The 19,677-nt window shown below is 46.1% G+C and overlaps 2 protein-coding genes across 2 annotated transcripts; both read right to left on the bottom strand.

The window, feature by feature from the left end:
• On the bottom strand, window positions 1–789 carry LOC125931065 (zinc finger protein 77-like). Its single transcript, XM_049643187.1, has one exon. The coding sequence runs from the start codon at window positions 787–789 to the stop codon at window positions 1–3; it is 789 nt and encodes a 262-aa protein (XP_049499144.1).
• Window positions 790–1,453: 664 nt separating this feature from the next.
• LOC125930529 (zinc finger protein 669-like) lies at window positions 1,454–5,793 on the bottom strand. The gene is made up of 3 exons (XM_049642359.1): window positions 5,602–5,793; window positions 2,118–2,175; window positions 1,454–1,535 (listed from the first exon to the last, which is right to left on the bottom strand). Exons 1-3 carry the CDS (start codon window positions 5,768–5,770, stop codon window positions 1,499–1,501), a joined length of 264 nt encoding a protein of 87 aa, XP_049498316.1. The 5' UTR covers window positions 5,771–5,793; the 3' UTR covers window positions 1,454–1,498.
• Between the last annotated feature and the right edge of the window lie 13,884 nt (window positions 5,794–19,677).

The raw sequence follows: 19,677 nt of genomic DNA, 5'->3' as shown, positions 1-19,677 counted from the left end.
TCAAGGTCTCTCCCCAGGGTGCTTCTTCATATGCGCTCGAAGAGAGGAGGAGAACTTGTACACCTTCCCACACTTCTTACATTCATAGGATTTAATGGTGCTGTGTGTTTTCAAATGACTTTGAAAATTTTGCAGCTGACGGAAAGCTTTCCCACACTCCATACACTCAAAAAGTCTCTCCTCAGCATGTGTCCTCATGTGTGCTCCCAGGTTGGAAGGAGATGTGAAGGCTTTCCCACAGTGCTGGCATTTACAGGGTTTTTCCCCAGTGTGTGTCCGTGCATGTATTCGTAGGTCTCTGTGATACCTGAAGGCTTTCCCACACTCCTGACATTCATAGGGTTTCACTACATTGTGTGTGGTCATGTGACGTTGAAAAGGTTGATGCTTCCGGAAGGTTTCCCCACACTCCTTACATTCCAAGTGTCCACCCACTGAGTGTCTTCTCGCAGTATGTAGTACGAGGGTGTGGTGTCGAATGAAGGCTTTTCCACAGTGCTGACATTTATAGGGCCTCTCCCCAGTGTGTTTCCTCACATGTTCTCGCAGGCATGAGTTATACCTGAAGGCTTTCCCACACTCCTGACATTCATAGGGTCTCTCCCCCGTGTGTATTGTCACATGCTCTCGCAGATTCCCAAGATATCTGAAGGCCTTCCCACATTGTTGACATTCATATGGTCTTTCCCCAGTGTGTGTCCTCATATGCACTCGCAGGTCTGTGTGATCCCGGAAGGCTCTGCCACATTGCTTACATTCATACGGTTTCACAGTACTGTGAGTGGTCATGTGACGTTTAAAATGTTCATACTTTCGGAAAGATTTCCCACATTCCTTACATTCATAGGGTCTTTCCCCAGTGTGTGTCCTCATATGTACTCGCAGGTCTGGGTGATGCTTGAAGGTTTTGCCACACTCCCGACATTCATAGGGTTTCACTACATTGTGTGTGGTCATGTGACGTTCAAACTGTAGATGCTTCTTGAAAGTTTTCCCACACTCCTTACATTCCAAGTGTCTGTCCCCTGTGTGTCTTCTCCTAGGTACTAGAAAGGACTGCTGGCCAGGGAAGGATTTCTTACAGGGCTGATATTTATAGAGTTTCTCTGGAGTGTGAGTCCTCACATGTTTCTGTAGGCCTGACTTACACTGGAAGGCTCTCCCACACTCCTGACATTGATAGGTTCTCTCCCCAGTATGAGTTCTCACGTGATGTGTAAGATCAGAGTGACACATAAAGGCTTTCCCACACACGTCACATGCATGGACCCTCTGTACACAGTCATTTTGCACATGACCCTGAAAAGAAGAAATGCAAGTGAAAGCTTTTCCACATTTTTTGCACTCTAGAGATTTTTTACTACTCAGACTCTTTGCGTATGTCTCTGATGCTCTCCCGGTGTCCTGACCTTCATAGGGTTTCTCTACAAGGTCTGCACCCACCTGAGTGCTGAGGCTTGAGACGGAGCTACAGGCCGGCCCACATTCCTCACAGGGACTAGATTTGAGTCCTGGGTGAGATCTTCCCAGATTCCCTAGAAAAAAACCATCTGTGAGGGCTTCCCTACACTTAGCACATTCACAGGATTTGCCTCCAGTGGGACAGCCCTCATGCACAGTAAGACTTGTAATCGGGTTCAGGGTTTCTCCACATGGATCTCCTTCAATACGTTCACAGACACTCTCCACCAAAGGACTTCTGTTCAAAATAGGAAGGTACATTGTTAGGGAATAATGATTATAAGTGATCTCTTTATTACCTAATGATCTATTGATGTTTGATAATCATTATTGGGTTACATGATGGATATTCTCAATGAATGAGTATGTTTTTAGCACTGTGTGCAAGGTTCCAAAGTGGAACAAGCTTCCTGTTCTCCCTGAGGACTCAAATAGAGTCAACATTCAGGGCTTCTTACATATGCTTTTCCCTGACCATTTTTTTCCAACTGAATTGTTTTTCAGATGATCAATAGGTAGAATGCATTTATAAAGGTTTGTCTTGCGAAAATTTCGACTACAGGATTGTTGCACTAGGTTTGCAACTGTTCTCTAATTTCAGGTCAGTCTCACAATCGCCAACATCCCCCCCTTCCTCCCTTACAAGTGTCACTCACCTCAAAAGCCCTTCCTGCATTCGGGTCAAATCTCCACTGCTGTGAAATTTCTGCTTCTCTACAAACACAGAACAGGAATCATTTTTTGTATACATTAGTATTTTCACTCAGAGGCTCATTCTGCAAAGAATTCCACTGAGTCTTTGATCCACTCATTTTACCTTGACTGGGAGAAACTACAAGAATTGGGAGTCTAATTGAATTTCTCGGAAATGATCTGATATGTAAGGTAAGAAAACAGACCACGTATCTCTATTTATATACTGATCCCGAAATGTAAATGAACTTCATGAGGAAGAATGGTCATGTGACCAAAAAATTCCGAGGACCCTTGTGACTCGGGACTTTGGCAATAATAAAGTGTCTGAAATGGCAGCCCGTTCATTCAGAAATACTTCAAACTAGATGGACACTAATGTGGAGGTAAGAATTATCAGAAGAGCCAAGTAGGAAGGAACTGGGCAAGATACACACATCCACACCCTACCTCTACAGGAAGACAGAAAGACTGGCCACATGGGGTATGATGGATGAAAAGTCCAACAGGAAAGCCGGGTGAATGACAAATATCACCCTTCTCAAAAACAGAGCCATGTTTCTAGGGGATGTGTCCAAATGTCAATCCCTTGTCTGGAACCTGGTCCAACCAAGGGTTGATCAGTTCTGAAGGCACACAGGCCTTTGGTGAAGCCTTCCTACACTGCCCCAGCTGCCATTAGAGGTCAGGTGATGTGTGTGGCTGCTGGCCTGCCCCTGAGAAGAGCTCAGCGGGACGGAGGATTTGAAGGACAACAAGCAATCTGGAAGATGGGCACTAACTTTAGTCTTCAGGGTCACTGATGACCAATAATTGGGTGGCTTTTTATTATTTATTCATCTATTAATTCATTCATTTAATCATTCTTTTACTAGAAGCATACTGACCTATATATTAGTGTCAGGTGTACAATATGGTGATTTGACAATTACATACATTACAAAATGCTCACCATAAAAAGTGTAATTGCTGTCATTATACACAACTATACAATTATTGACCATATTCCCTGTGCTCTACTTTTCCTTCTGGTAACTTATTTATTCAACAAGTGCAAATCTGTTCTTCTCAATCCCCTCCATGATTTCACCTGTCTCTCAATCCCATTCCAATCTCACAAACACCAACTTGTTCCCTAGAATTTTAAGACTGTCCCTATTTTCTGTTGTTTGTTCATTTTGTCATTTAGATTCCACATATAAGTAACGTGTTTTGTTTGTCTCTCTATCGGACTTATTTACTTGGTATAATACTCTCTAGGTCCATCCACGTTGCCGCAAACATCACAAATTCGTCCCTTTTGTATTACTGAGGGATAGTCCCTTGTATGTAGATACCACATCTTCATTATCCATTCATCTGTTGAAGGACACCTGCATTGCTTCCCTGTGTTGAGTACAGCGAGTAACAGTCCAGTGAACCAGGGGGTGCACATGTCTTATTGTGCTGGCTTTTTTTTCTTTGGTGAACTACCCAGAAGTGGAATTATGGGCTATATGTTAGGTTTCATTTTATTGTGGAAATTCCAAACTGTTTGCCAAGCTGGTTGCACCCATTTAAATCCCACCGACGAGGAGTTTCCTTTTCTCCACATCCTCACCAACACTCGTATTTCCTGTCTTTTTGACACTAGCCGTTCCGGCTGCTGTGAGGGGACAGCTCATTGTGGTTTTGATGTGCATTTCCCTAAGGATTAGTGATATTGAGCAGCCTTTCATGTGTCAAGTGGCCACCTCTATTATTTTCTGTGGGAAAATGTCTGTTATGTTTGCTATGTTCCCCTTTCAATTTTTTTTTTATTTTTTTCAACGTTTTTTATTTATTTTGGGGACAGAGAGAGACAGAGCATGAACGGGGGAGGGGCAGAGAGAGAGGGAGACACAGATTCGGAAACAGGCTCCAGGCTCCGAGCCATCAGCCCAGAGCCTGACGCGGGGCTCGAACTCACGGACCGCGAGATCGTGACCTGGCTGAAGTCGGACGCTTAGCCGACTGCGCCACCCAGGCGCCCCCCCCCTTTCAATTTTTTATTTTTCCTTTTGTTTCCCTTACCTGAAGGGATGATTCCACAAAAATAATGCTAAGGCTGATGTCCATGAGTTCAGTGCCTCCGTTTAGTCTTAAGACGTGTATGGGTTCAAGTCCTACACCGAGGTGTTTAATCCATACTGAGTTTCCTTTCAGGTAAGGGGTACGAAGCTGGCCCAGTTTCACCTCCTTGCAGGTAGCTGTCTCATTTTCCCAACACCACTTATTGAAGAGACAGTCTTAACCCCATTGTATATTTTCAGCTCCTTCTTTGTACATAATCCGGCCATATAAGCATGGGTTTATTTCTGGACTATTTTGTTGCCTTGATCTATGTGTCTATTTTTGTCCCAGTACTACACTGTTTTGCTTAGTATAGTTTGAAATCTGAGACTGTTGTATCTTCAGCTTTGGTATGTTTTCTTAAAATTGCTTTATTTGGAATCTTTTCTGTTTTCATAAAAATTTTAAAATTTCTTGCTCTAGTTCTTTCAAAAATACTATCTGTATATTGATGGGGATTGCATTGAATATGTATAACACTTTTCATAGTATGGGCATTTTCAATAATATTAGTTCTTATAATCCAGGACAATGGTATACCTTTTTTTATTGTGTCGTCTTCAATTTCCTTTTTTTTAAGTATTTTTAAATGTTTATTTACTCTTTTTTGAGAGAGACAGAGACAGAGCATGAGTGGGGGAGGGGCAGAGAGAGGGAAACACAGAATCCGAAACAGGCTCCAGGCTCTGAGCTGTCAGCACAGAGCCCAACGCAGGGCTCAAACTCACAGACCACGAGATCATGGCCTGAGCCAAAGTCGGATGCCCAACCAACTGAGCCACTGAAGTGCCCCTTCAATTTATTTTTTTAAAAATTTCTTAATATTTATTTTTGAAAGAGAGAGAGAGAAAGAGAGAGAATGAGTGGGGGAGGGGCAGAGTGAGAAGAAGACATAGAATGTGAAGCAGGCTCCAGGCTGTGAGCTGTCAGCACAGAGCCCAACGCAGGGCTCAAACCCACAAACCGTGAGATCATGACCTGAGCCAAAGTTGACACTTAACCAACTGAGCCACCCAGACGCCCCTTCAATTTCTTTCACTAAATGTTTATACCTCCTAGAGTAAATATCTTTAAACTTCCTTAGTTACATTTAACATAGTATTTTATGGTTTTTGAGGTAATTTAACATGGGTTTGTTTTCTACATTTCTCTGCTATTTTGATAGTACATACGGAAGTGCAACAGATTTTGGAATATTAATTTTGTGTTCTGCAAGTCTTCTAAATTCATGTATTAGTTCTAATAGTATTTGGTGAAGTGTTAAGGACATTCTATGTATTGTTTCATATCATTTGCAAATTTGACTTATTCTTCTTCCTCCTGAAAAGACCAGTGAAGGTATGGAGCCATCCTTACCCACGGCAGACAGGTTTCTGCAGATCTCCAGCATCACATCTCTGTAGAGCTTCCTCTGACCACGATTCAGCAAAGCCCACTCTTCCGGGGTAAAGTTCACAGCCACATCCTCAAAGACCACAGAGGCCTGAAACATACCACACACTCTATTGCTGCAAAGCTCCATCATCACCCATGTGTGTGGAAGGATGAAGGGTGACAGGCGGGGAGCTGCACTCCATTCCTAGAACCCCTGAGTCACAACAGAGGGTGAGGACAACAGCTGACATGGACTTACACACAGCCTATTTAGTGGGATATTTACACTGAGACAGATCTGAGCAGACCAGTACTGTACAGACCGAAAACTGAAATATTCACTCGGACAACACACAGACCGGAGGACACACGCTTGGCTTGCTCTAAGACAATTGTGCCTCGTCAGCTCCGAGAACTGGAACCAGAATGTCAGGATGCTGTGGACACTCAGATTCAGCCTTTGGGCTGTATTTTTAAAAAGTGGATAAAACATGAACCCCAAGACCTGAGAAAAATCATCTCATCTTTCATGTCATGTGTCCTGGCCTCATACAAACTCCCAGATCAAGACATATGGCCCCACTACGCAACTTGAAGTCTTTTGCCAGAACTCCTCCAAATGCTCACAGGTCCCATACATGCAAGCCTTCATATTCATGGCACTGTCCCCAAATCCCAACCTCTACAAAAACTGCAGAATGTGTCTTCCTCAGACACATGGCCCATCTGACCCTTCAGACATTCTAGATGACCTCTCTTTTATTCCACCCATTGGCTTTCCCCTGCCTCTACAGGAACAGGGGCTCTACTGGACTTAAATGGCCAACTTTAGATTTTTCCCATAGGTATCCCAGGTTTAAAAAAAAAAAAAAACAGTGGGCAACAAATTGACTCCTAGTGGACGCAGATGCAACATATTTGATTTTTTTTTAATTTTTAATGTTTGTTTATTTTTGAGAGAGAGAGAGATACAGAGCATGAGCAGGAGAGGGGCAAAGAGAGAGGGAGACACAGAATCCAAAGCAGGCTCCAGGCTCTGAGCTGTCAGCACAGAGCCCGACGGCAGGGCCCGAAGTCATGAACGATAAGATCATGACCTGAGCCAAAGTCAGACACTTAACCTACTGAGCCACCCAGCTGCCCCAGAATATATTTGATATTAAAGCTAATTTAAGGTTGCTGATGTAACGAAAAGACATGATTTTAGAGTTATCCATACATATTTATTACATATAAAACTTTTATACTAAAGGTCAAATAAGCTCATGTTATCTCTGTTGCAGTTTGTAAATAAATGATGACTTAAAATCATGGTTAACTTTGTCTCAGAAAGTTCTCATGGGTAATTTTTAAGATAGTTTTCAAAATCTTTCATAACCTGAAACTTTGAAATTTTGCTAAGTTCAGTGATAAATTCGGTTTAATTCACTGGGCATCTAAGTCTTTTCTCAATAAGATGAAATACTAACATGTTAATTAGCAAAAATAAGTTTCATCTGCTTTTGAATTCTTATTGCAAAGAAACTAAAGATACCTGCACCTGTTGGAAAACATACATTGTGCCTCATATAAAGACTGTGCTATGAAAAAGGCATGTTCCTAAAAACTATGAAATGCGTCCATAAATTTGTCATCTAAAGAATCCTGGTGTATAGACAGTTCTCAATTGGTTTTCACTGGAGACTAAGGTTTCTAAGAGGTACAATTCTAAATGTAACTGAGACCGACCGGAATGGGGAAAGCAAGTCTGTATCTAAGAGAGTAGGAGATATGAGGGATGGGAATACATTTTGTTAAGGTGAAAGAAAGTAATTTTCTCCTAAAATGAGACTGGTTATTTAGAGAAAAAAATCTCAGGACAAACTCTGAGTGCAAAAGAATGTTGCAGACAAGTTTGTGAAGGGACAGCTTTAGAAAGTAATTTTATGTGTGTGTGCTTAGGATGGACTAATATTGAAATAAATTGATTTTAAAAGGATACTGCTTCAATAGTAAACATGCACTTTTCTCGCTGGGACAAAGCTTTCTTGGATTGTTGGTCTGGTCTTGATCAAGACGATGTAAACAAAAGTCTTCTTCCTTTCCTTATCTGCCCCCAAAACCAAAGTTTCTATGTTTTGCTTTCACCAGGTCTTTGACTACTTAAAGTTAAAACTTCTCAAAATGTGTAAGATCTGTAATTCTATTTAGACATGTGCTTTAAAAATTTCTGAGAGTTCAAGGGGTGCCTGAGTGGCTCAGTCAGTTAAGCATCCAACTTCGGCTCAGGTCATGATCTTACGATTTGTGAGTTCGAGCCCCACATCGGGCTCTGTGCTGATGGCTTGGAGCGTGGAGCCTGTTTCAGATTCTGTGTGTGTGTCTCTCTCTCTGCCCTTCCCCCAGTAATTATCTGTCTGTCTCTGTATCAAAAGTAAATAAACATTTAAAATAAATAAAAATAAAAATTTCTGAGGATTCCAACACACTTTCCCAAGTTTAGAAATTGTAAATGAAGTCTTTTTTGACTAATTAGGCTTGCATATTTGGTATGTTAAGTTACTTGGAAAGCAGGGTCAAACAAATAGTAATAAACCTTAGATTGTATCGTTTGAGTGTATACTACAGCTGTTTTGAAATTACATAAAATCCATAAAGTTTAAATATGTTCTCATATAACATCATCACTTGACATTCTAATTGTTAAAATACTAGTTGTCAAAGAAATGAGCAGATTTCCTTGTCAGCTATATTACACTGAAGTCACAGATCAGATCATGAGTCATGGCCATTTCTATGTTGTTTTGTTTTTTTGTCATTTATATTTATTGTTCTGATGCTCTTGCCAAATGAGTTTTGTCTTCAAGGAGATTCATGAAAAGGATTTTTTTTTGTAAATACAGGTATTTGATATCTTTAAATCATAAAACTGAACTGGGTAAGAATTTCCAGAACTAATGGGAAAGTTGCATTCAAACAAACAGGAATTAATTAACATAGGACTAAGTGAATTAAAGATGCTTATAGTTTTTGTAACTCTTATTTGAAATATTGCTGGTTCTATAGTGTTTGCTCTAACAAATTGAGGAAGTTTTCTCTTGAAATACCTAGGACTTACAGAAATGTGATGAAGTATTCCTTTGTGAACAAATGGAAACATTTCCCTTTTTTCCCTACCTCAATGCCACAGAAGTCCGAAACTTTCAGTGAGTATTCTTTCTTTTCCTGTCAAGGATAAGCATTTGTGTAAGTTCAATGAGCCTCTCTTCTTCTTGTAACAGGACACCATAGGAAATGTTGGTTATCCTACCGAGGCTTCGACTGAAATGTCATATTTCAGAGAGACATGGTAAGACAGCAGATACTACCGGGCAGCTTTAAAGAAATAAGGTTGACTTTATGCAGCCAATCAAGCCCCTTAGAAACGCTGGCCTGATCCCTTGCTGACAGAGTTCCCAGCAGCCTTACCAGGTGAGTAGACAAAGTCAATTCCTGGCAGGTGCAGGTAACCTCAGGATTTATTCAGGGCCTCAAGAAGAGGTATTCACCTGAATCTACAGGGATTGTAGACAAGTCTGACAGCAAGTATTTGACTTGGCTTCTGGCCTTGAGAGGTTATTAAAAATTCAATCTAGAGATTATTTATAAATATTTCAAGCAAAGAAAGTCATTAAAAAAAACTCCTATGACCAATCACTATTCTTTTTATCATTATTATTATTATTTTATATTTTATTTATTTTTGAGAGCAAGAGAAACAGAACACAAGCAGGGGAGAGGCAGAGAGAGAGGAAGACACAGAATCCGAAACAGGATCCAGGCTCTGAGGTGTCAGCACAGAGCCCAACGCAGGGTTCAAACCCACAAACTGTGAGATCATGACCTTAGCCAAAGTCGAATGCTTAACCGACTGAGCCACCCAGTCGCCCCACCAACACATTCTTCCTGAGCTTCTGTGAATGATTAGGTCATGTTTGTTAGTCTTGATTTGACTATCTCTGGAAATAAGGGTGATTTCAGAGAGAATAAAAAATAATGTTTCAATAACACATCTTTGTAGATATTAGATTGTAATACTATTTCTTATAAACCAGACTAGGTCCTGAATTCTTCTGGTTTCATCAAATATTTAGCTAGAGTTCTCCAAACTAAGGTTTCCAACCTTCCATCCTCTTGACTTAAGTCATTAAAAACCACAACCACCCTTTTTCCTAAAGTCTTGAAAACTGATGCTGGACAACTTGAGGTGAGGTTCAGAGAAACTGGCAAAAGCTCATGTATAAAGAATCATGATGCTTGTTACTGTGAGGATGATAACAAGACCTCATGGACATAGAATCATCTGAACAGCCAAAAAAATGGGAGGAACTCTCCAACATTTTCATAACTCAACTATCACCTTGACCAATTCTGTGTGGCTGGGAGGCCAAAAATCACTCCACAAAATCCCGAATTTCCCCTTCTCCATGGGATTGGCCGTAGACTTCTGGAAATAATGGGTAGCCATTCTTTCCTTATGATATGACTGCATGATGCACTTAGGGATGCCCTTATCTACCAGGACAAGTCACCTCTCACTTGCCAGCAATTCCTCATCATTAGAATATCATTAAGGCTAGTGGCACCTGGGTGGCTCAGTCGGTTAAGCATCTGACCTCGGCTCAGGTCCTGATCTCACGGTTCCTGTGTTCAAGCCCCACGTCAGGCTCTGAGCTGTCAGCACCCATGAACTGTGAGATCATGATCTGAGCCAAAGTCGGATGCTTAACAGACTGAGCCACCCAGGCAACCCAACCCTCCCCCCAAAAAATCGTTTTAAAAGAGTGTTAAATATATGCTTCAGATTACAATAATGCTAAAAGATATGGATACTCATGTTGGTGCTTGAAAGGATCCCTCCCTCTTCTTTAATAACTGGTTAAACTCCACTGTAGGAAGATTTTGGTCAACTATTAAAGGTCTTTTATTTCAGCTTCTCTTCCTGCTGAATGTTGACCCACCAGGGACATCTCTATGCCCTCATTCAGCAGGAAGAAGCTACTGAAGGTGACACCCCTGCCCTAATGCCAAAGAGTTGTATTGTCCACTTGTCAGGGGGATGTCAGGGCCACATTTAGATAACAGGCTTCACCAATGGAAAACGGAGTTAGGCAAAAGGGCCCACAGTGAACACACAGATGCATAAAAAGCAGGCTCATGAAGTGACCCACCTCGAAATGGCCACAGGCCCCAACTATCCAATGGCCTACTTATAACCAGGCACAGTTACCATAAAAAGGGGAATTTCCATATGTTCCCACACTCCCTCATTCTGCCCTATAAGTCTAGCCCCAAACCACTTCCTGGTGGCTCCCTCATGGTGCATTCAATAAACCTCTATCTCCTTTGTGCTGCATTGGGTGAATTCTTACACAACCCACACTGCTGGGTCCCCCAAACATCAGAACCCCCATACGTAATATCTTTGGAGCAATACAAGAAGCCACTATATCAGTGAAATAAAGAAAACAATTATCATAAAATTATCAAAAGTTGTTTAAACAAAAGACATGTTCCCAAAATCTAAGGACACAGAACCCCAGCTACATCAGCTACAACAAAGGCAACACCCCTTCGTCTGGGGCTGCAACATGGGTTTGCTAGTCACACAGCTGATACGAGGTTTGTGATCTAAACAAGTTTTTAAAAACTCATATAACAACAATTTAAAAAAAAGACATTATAAAGACAAATAATACAACCAAATAATGGACAAAGAACGCGAGTACACATTTCCCCAGGAAGATACACAATGGCCAAAAAGCATATGAAATGATGCTCGATGTCACCAATCATCTGGGATCCATCCACAAAATTTAATTGTGCACAGACACGTCTAACCTACTCTATGAGGCCAGTTTATGGTGATACCAAAACCAGTCATATATAAAATGGATTCTACAACGTGACCAAGCGGGATTTATCTGGGAATAAAATGGTTGGTTCAGCAAGCAAAATAGCAGTCATAAACTTCATGAACAGAAGAGAAACAAAAACCCCATGATCACTTACACACAGAAAAGGTATCTCCTTGAACCCACCACCCTCTCTTGACAAAAATACTCAGCCAACTAGGAACAGAAAGGAACTTCCTCATCCCGGAAAAGGGGCGGCGGGGAAAAGTCCACACCTAACATTTGCGCACCCAGACACTTCTCCAAAGAACATATGCAAATGGCCAGTGGGTCGATGAAAAGATGCTAGACATTCGTCACGCGGGACACGCACCTCGAACTACCAGCTGAGGCCCCTTCGCACCCACCACACTGGCTATAAAGACGCCCCGGGAAGCGCTGGCGAGGACGTGAGCAGGGCGCATTCTCCTTCATTCATCCTGCTGCGGATGTAAGAGGGGGCGGCCGCCTTGGAAGAGTCTGGTGGACCCCCAACACGAGCAACGTGGAGTTCCCACCCAACACGGCAGGTCCGCTCCTCGTATCCACCTGCCCCAGACCCGGGAGGACGAGCGCCATCACACACACGCGTGCGCACGCGCTCTGCTCGCCGCGGCACGACTCCCGATCGCCAGCGATGAAAACCACCCAGAAGCCGGGCGCCCCTTCCAGGCTGAGTAAAGGCGACACGACTGAAGTGGAGTCAGGAGTCCACAGGGGAAGCTCCCCAACCTGCCGCTCAGGGCCAAGGACAGACACAACACGGAGAGACGCACCCGCACACCCATAATGCATCACTGCTACTGCAGGAGGAAGGGAGATTATTTCCTGGGGTGGCAACAGCCCAGCCAATGAGAGACAATCATAGCCCAGCCAATGAGAGAGAGCCAGGGCTCAGCCAGTGAGAGCCACAACCCAGCCAATGAGAGACGGCCACAGCCCTGCCAATGCAGGATAGTAGCAGCCCAGCCAATGAGAGACAGTCATGGATCACCCAATGAGAGATGGTCATAGCCCAGCCAATGAGAAGCCCCTGAACGTAGAACCCCCCCCCCCCCAGTTTGCTCCAACGGACTTCTTGTTTGCACAGCCCCTCCCAATGCCCCCTCTCCTCTAGAAAACAGTAGCCCTCCCTATAGTCCTCCCCTTTTTTTCCTCCAGATTTGCCTGTGGTTTTGCTGTGGCATATGTGTCCCAAATTACAATTCTCTCCTAGTCCCAGATAAACCCATTTTTTCCTGGAAAAATAATCTGGTTTTAAGGTTAACAGTTACTTGATCACTGGTGGACCCACAAAAGACCCCAACCACTCCGGGCTGGCGAGCAAACAGGTGCAGGTCCCACAGAGCCCACTGCGCTGCTTTCTCGCGGACCCTGAAGTGGAGGGTAAGTTTTGTGCCAGGATCAGAGCCCCGCTCCCCGGGTCTGCGCTGTCCTGTGTCTGTGCTCTCCGGGGTTTACTGGGGACCTGTCTTAGGGGCTTGTCCTTTCTGAGAGAACTCATTTGGCTTTTGTTCCGACTACTTTTCAGAACTGGACTGTACCTCTTAGAACCGTACCTGTTGGAAATGTGCTAGCCCTTGGTCTGATTTCTTCTGTAAAGAGGCTACCCCTGTAGAGACCAGTGTTTATACACTGGTCTAGAGAAAACCACCATGAAATGGATTCCAGACATCAAAGCGCAGGGAGGGGGGGCTCCCACCTGGGACCCTGACCAGTCTTACGTTTAAAAAGCCATGGTGAGGGGCGCCTGGGTGGCGCAGTCGGTTAAGCGTCCGACTTCAGCCAGGTCACGATCTTGCGGTCCGTGAGTTCGAGCCCCGCGTCAGGCTCTGGGCTGATGGCTCAGAGCCTGGAGCCTGTTTCCGATTCTGTGTCTCCCTCTCTCTCTGCCCCTCCCCCGTTCATGCTCTGTCTCTCTCTGTCCCAAAAATAAATAAAAAACGTTGAAAAAAAAAATTTTAAAAAGCCATGGTGCGTCCTCATGTGCATTTCTAAAAAATGAACAACTGAACCAAATGTAATTTAAAATTACAATGGCCTTTATGGGGAACTTTCGATCTCCCCAAACTTGTTTTATTGAAAATTAAATTAGGAAGTCGTGACTTCAGAACATTGAGTTTGATACAGATTTTATTCGGTACCTCAAGACTTGCAAATATTTTCAGGATCTAAGTGTGCCTCTTTGCAAAAGACTATTTCAAATGAACGGAGGCAAACAACTGAAATACGACAAATGGCTTCCGAAGTGTCTTTTTCTCCCACCCCGACTTCACTGCTGCAGACACCCAGCGGCTACTCTACACCCAGGACCTGCCTCCAACCACTTTCCTCAACAAGCTCTGAACTTCCCTTTTCTTCTGAACCTGCCCTTGATCCCTCCTTACCTCAGCCTGTTAACCAGGCCTCTTTAAAGGGAAGGCTTCTCAAGATCTAAAACCCCACATTTCTCATGTTCCCTGGACTAAGGCAGAAGTTTCCAGAAATGCCTAGAACCCCCATAAGCTCGCTGAAGAACATAACACAGCTATTCAACTGGGACACACCAACAGGGTGTCCCAGATTGAGATCAATTAGTCCACATGCGTGTTGCTGAGGCCCAGGCCACACATGGGATGAAACTAACCCGCGAGACACAGATGCCCACTTCTGGAAAGATGCTTATGACACTCGCTGGAAATCCCCACCGAGCAATTACAGTAGCTTTTCCTAAGATTGTGAATTAAGACAAAATCTAGACTTCCACACAAAAGCCTGATGAACCTGTACGTGGCTGTTGTAACAGACTCCAGCTTGTCTTCAACATAACTTCAGGTCTTTCTTCACATGTGAAATCTACCCAGGCAGCATTTAATGGGCTGAACTGGGATCTTGCTTTTTACTTAAAAGGCCCAAGATGGAATGGGACTCCACGTCCACTGCATTTTCGTTATTTTGGCAAACAAGCGGACTCACACCCCACATGGAGGAAAGGCAGCCAAAATTCTTAATTCTCACCTACAGCATCTGAAGCCTCCTAAAAACCAAACACCTACAGTTCGCACTACGATTGCAAACAGGCGGGACATGTGAGAGAAGGTTATCAGCAGCCTGAATGCTCCAGATGCGGGAGCCCTCCTCCCAGCCCTTCCCAACCCCTCCTCATTGCCAACATCTGGGCCCTAAGGACCACCGGGGCTCTGCCCCAAGTTCCCTCTTGATCTCGGACATGTCTTCAACGCAAAAAATGGAAGCCAGCTCAAGGAAACCAACAGGCAAACTTCTGTTCTACTTCAAAGGGATGTTCTCCTAAATAATAATTTAGCAAAACTGACCAGAGGTGTCCCCAAAATGCGCCCCAGAAATGGAAACACTTTATTAGAAGTCTAACTGTTACTTCAAAAAAAGGGAGAACTCTGCTTTGGGCCAAAGAACAGTCTGGCCCTAGGAGCGATTCTACAATATTAACTGCTCACCACTGAACACACAGTAGAGCAGCAGCCTCCAACAACAGGAGAGTGTTCGAGAAGTACTCGTGGAGAAAGACTGAAGCCACAAAAAAACGTGACAACCTCGCTGGTCCCACCTGTCCAGTTACAACCCAGGGAAACCCGTTTGCATGAATGGATTTCAGGCAGCCCCCTCTCTATGAGTATGTGTTAGTCACGGTTCATAGGTTATCTCACTGGCAGAAGCCTTCTCTTGTCCTGTGGCTGCAGTGCTGTGAGAAAAGAGCGTCCCTACCTGGGGAACACCTCGCAAACTTCACAGGGATCCGGGAGCCCAGTTTACCGGCCAGGTGCCATTCCGTTCGGCCCGTTTTACACCTTCGCTCTGCGTAACACCTAGGATCCTCGGGCTCAGGTGGACTCACTGAAGGCATTGCTGCTACTCAACGGACACCCTGTGTGGAGACACCCCCGCCTCCCAAACACCGTGTCCAAAAGCACTGGGGTTGGTCCTTTTCCATCTCACACCCCCCCTCCAGAGCCCCCCCGACTCCCACCCTGAGAAATCACAGCACGTCATAGGCCCTGGCCCTCGCTCCTTTGACTCTCGGTGACAAAAAGGTGTATACGTTAGTATTGGAAAAAATTAATAGCTTCTTATCAAAATAACCATGCCGTAGGGGCGTCTGGGTGGCTCGGTCGGTTGAGTGTCCGACTTCGGCTCAGGTCACGATCTCACGGTCCGAGAGTTCGAGCCCCGCGTTGGGTTCTGGGCTGATGGCCCAGAGCCTGGAGCCTGCTTCTGATTCTGTGTCTCCCTCTCTCTCTGCCCCTCCCCCATTCATGCTCTCTCTCTGTCTCAAAAATAAATAAATGTAAAAAAAAAAATTAAAAACAAAACAAAACAAAATAACCATGCCGTGGGAGAGCAACGTTCACAGTGCCCTCCCGGGGGGAGGAAGACCCTGAGGCCTCCCACCTTCCAACTCCCGAGATTTCGTCTACTGACGCGACCCCTCCTGGTTCCCTCCGGCCTCCCCGGAAAGGCCCCCCGTCAGCATCTGCCCGCCAGCCCCTGTGTCACCGCACTCCAGGGCACAGACCCTGGAGGCACGTGGCACGTGTAGACACACAGCAAACCCTGACTGCCCTGCACACCACATGGTGACGCGACAGGAAAGGTTTCCCGAACGGCAGCAGACGACATCTGTGCCACAGCCTTCCCGAGACGTCCGGCCCTGGCTTGGGGCCCTTTTTCTCACTGTTGCTTCTTCTCTGCTTCATGGAACTCTCTTCGTGGGGTTCTGGCCTTTCAGGAAAGGCCTCATCAGGATCCCGAGACAAATGAACCGGTCACTTGCCTTTTCTCACGTGTTAGAAGGCTCTAAATTCACAAAAGTCTTTCCTCATCCGAACTATTAGCTGATGCCGTCCTATTACCCAAATTCATGGTCTCTCCATTCACAACCTTACAGGCTGCATTTCTGGGTAACATGTGGTTCCAAACTGCACTTTTGAGAACACTTGTTAAAACATCTTTCAAGTTTTGCTACTTTTTCAGAAACTTCACCACTAAGCTTTGTGTCCCCCCCCACCCCCCGGCACTGTCTCCTCCCAAATGCCCTGGGTTCGTTCTCTCCCTCTGGGTCCCTGGGATTCACCATCTGCCCTCACGGTGGCCCAGGCAGGGACTTCCAGGAGGCCAACAGGACTCCGGGTCTGCTCCACAGGGAGAACTTTCTCCCCGGGGTTGGAATAAGTGCCAATAAACATTTCAGTGGGCTGCCTTCAGACCCGGGGTCCCGGATTAGAACAAACCATAGAGTTATGCTACTTTTCTTCCATATTTTATTGCCAGTGACCCGTGTGATTCATACAAGTACACGCTCTGCAAGGCGGACACTGCTGATGAACACGGCCTAGACGACAAGTGTCTGACGGCATCTCCCTCCGAACCGTCCCTGTTACTCAGCTGTGGCCTCGACTGGTTTCCGCTGCTCTGCTCGTTCCCTCCAACACGAGCCACGCCAAGCGGGAGACGTCCTTCCTGGCGCTGAGGGACAAATCCACTAAATACAGCAAACCCGCCTCTCACTCCCAGATGCTTCTCAGGAAACACTGAGGTCACACAGAGGAAATGTAGAAATTCACACACGGAAAGCTCCTTAGGGACGGAGTGGGGGGCCGGCAGGGGGCGCCCTCGCGTCCTGCCCCGTCCTCACCGGGGGGGGCCCCAGCCGCGAGCCCAGCACCCTGCAAGCCCATCCTGCCTCAGCTGGGACGCCACCTCCCCACCCCCACCCTGCCAGGGAGGAGCAACTGTGCTTCCAGCCCTAGGTTCTTCCACATCCCGTGTTTCCATCCCGGCCCCTCCTGGCCTCTCTAGGAGAGCGTCCCTCTCCTCTGTTCTAGTAACTGCCTGTGGTCCTGTGGTATCTTACACGTCCAGAACTAATTCTCTGCTGTTCCGGAACAAACTCAGTTTTGGGGGTAAAGTAACTGACAGTTTCAATTTACAAGTTACCAGTAACCAGAACACGTGGCAGCAACAGACAGACGGATAAACACCCTGATCGACAAAGAAATGCACAGACAGGCGCCCCTGACTTTAGCAAGTGGCATCAGCAGAGATGGGGACACTTGGACACATGGGGCCAGGGAAGGCTGGTTATCTAAGGGGTAAAAGGAATCATCAGATTCACGGACAATAACCGAGTGTTGTGGATTTAACTGCCACGGAAACAAGAGGAACATACACGGACAGAAAAGTTCCAGCACGTGTGATTAGACCTGAGCGATGGAGGAGTTTTGTCACAGAACAAAAGAAGGTCGTCTGCACAGGAAGAGACGGGGAAGGACAAGTCTACTAACAACGTGAAGGGTGCATCCACGCAGACAACCCAGAGAAAGGACACACCCTGACGTGGAGAAAACACAACACGTAGAAATGAAACAGACAAACGTCCCCAGGAAGTGAAGGAAACAGATCATCAGGAAGAAGACATGTGAGTTACAGGTCACAACACGCTGGAAACGCTTCCACGGAAGAGGGAACCCACACGTGAGAAATGCTCAGCCCTGGAGGAATCAGAAAAACCAACGTGCGACGTCCAGGAGACCCCATGTCACACCCACGAACTAGAAAACAGGAAGCCAGAAGGGACAGGACCCAGCACTGACGTGTGGTTCACACTCTGCACCCGCGTTTCCTACTAACATATAAGTTACTCATGAGCTACAATATGCAATATGTGAGACAGATCAGGGTCACAGCTTTACAACCCTGGACCCTGCATGGAACCGTCACTAGCATTTGGATGAATACTTTTTTTTTTTTTAATATTTATTTTTAGGACAGCACAAGCAGGGAAGGGGCAGAGAGAGGGGGAGAGAAAAGGGATTCTCCACTGACAGTCTGACAGAATTGAGCTGGATGTGAGGCCTGGCCTTGACCTCACAAACCCGGAGATCACAACCTGAGGGGAAGTCAGCTGCTCAACCAACTGAGCAACCCAGGTGCCTGGGATGAATCCTCTGATCCATGACCCCATCCACCTGGCATGAAGGTGTGGAGCCCCCTGCAGATCCCCCCCAACCCTCATGGAGAAGGACAGTTCTGTCCTGAGATACTTTTCCCCAGGGGATGCTCTCTGGATAAAGCCCCCCAGTAACCCGAGGAAGAAAGGAGGCAGAAAGAACTCGGGCACTTTACACCTGCTCAACGCGAGGCTGGCGGAGGACAGAGCCATCAGTGCTGAGCTGGACAGGGACAGCACTGCTCACAGGTGACAGGTGACCTGCAGACGCCTACCTGAGCCCTGTGCTCCTGGGTGGTTCAGTTGGTTAAGTGTTAAATCATGTGAGTCTTGATTTTGGTTAAGGTGGTGATGTCATGGTTCATGGGTTCGAGCCCCACATCGAGCTCTGAGCTGAGGCTTCAGAGCCTGCTTGGGATTCTCTGTCCCTGTCTCTCTGCCCCTCACCCTGCTCACACTCTCTGCCTGAAAATAAATAAAATAAATATAAAAAGAGAGAGAAGACTCACAGGAAGTCCCCCTGGCTCACCCACGACAGGGCCATGCACAAAGCCCCCAAATCCACACTTTGTGCCTCATCCACGATCAGCTCAGCTGCTTGTCCCCGTGACCAAGGGGCACAAAATGCTGGCTAGTCCCACTTTGCTTTGGCTTCTCTCCTTCCTCCAGACCCCTGAATGTGGACTTGCTCTCAGGCTGAGCCACACACAGACCCTCCTGGGGGACAGGGGGGACAGGCTGGCCTCAGGGAACCCCAACGTCAGCACCATACCTGTTCATGCCTGGTTTCTTTCCTCCTCTCCTCCCTTCTACACAACTCTTGAGACACTCGCAGGTCTTAGGCTCACAGTGTCGATGTAGCCCCTGCCCCAAATGCAACTACCCCCCGATCCCCTGCATGGCCCCTGCCCCTGATACTACAGTCCTCCTCCCCCCTGCACAGCCCCTGCCCCTAATGTAACTGCCCCCCCCACTCCCCTTCATGGCCTCTGCACCCAATGTAATAGCCTCCCCTGCCCCCTGCACAGCCCCTGCCCCTAATGCAACTGCCCCCCCCCGCTCCCCTGCACATCCCCTGCCCCTAGTGCAACAGCCTCCCCTGCCCCTCTGCCCCTAATGCAACTGCTCCCCCTTTCCCCTGCACAGCCCCTGCCCCTAATGCAACAGCCCTCCTACCCCCCT

This window comes from Panthera uncia, chromosome A2 (assembly GCF_023721935.1).
Source record: "Panthera uncia isolate 11264 chromosome A2, Puncia_PCG_1.0, whole genome shotgun sequence".
NCBI lineage: Eukaryota > Metazoa > Chordata > Mammalia > Carnivora > Felidae > Panthera > Panthera uncia.
Note: the sequence above shows the minus strand (reverse complement) of the source record. Positions and strands in the feature narration are given on the sequence as shown.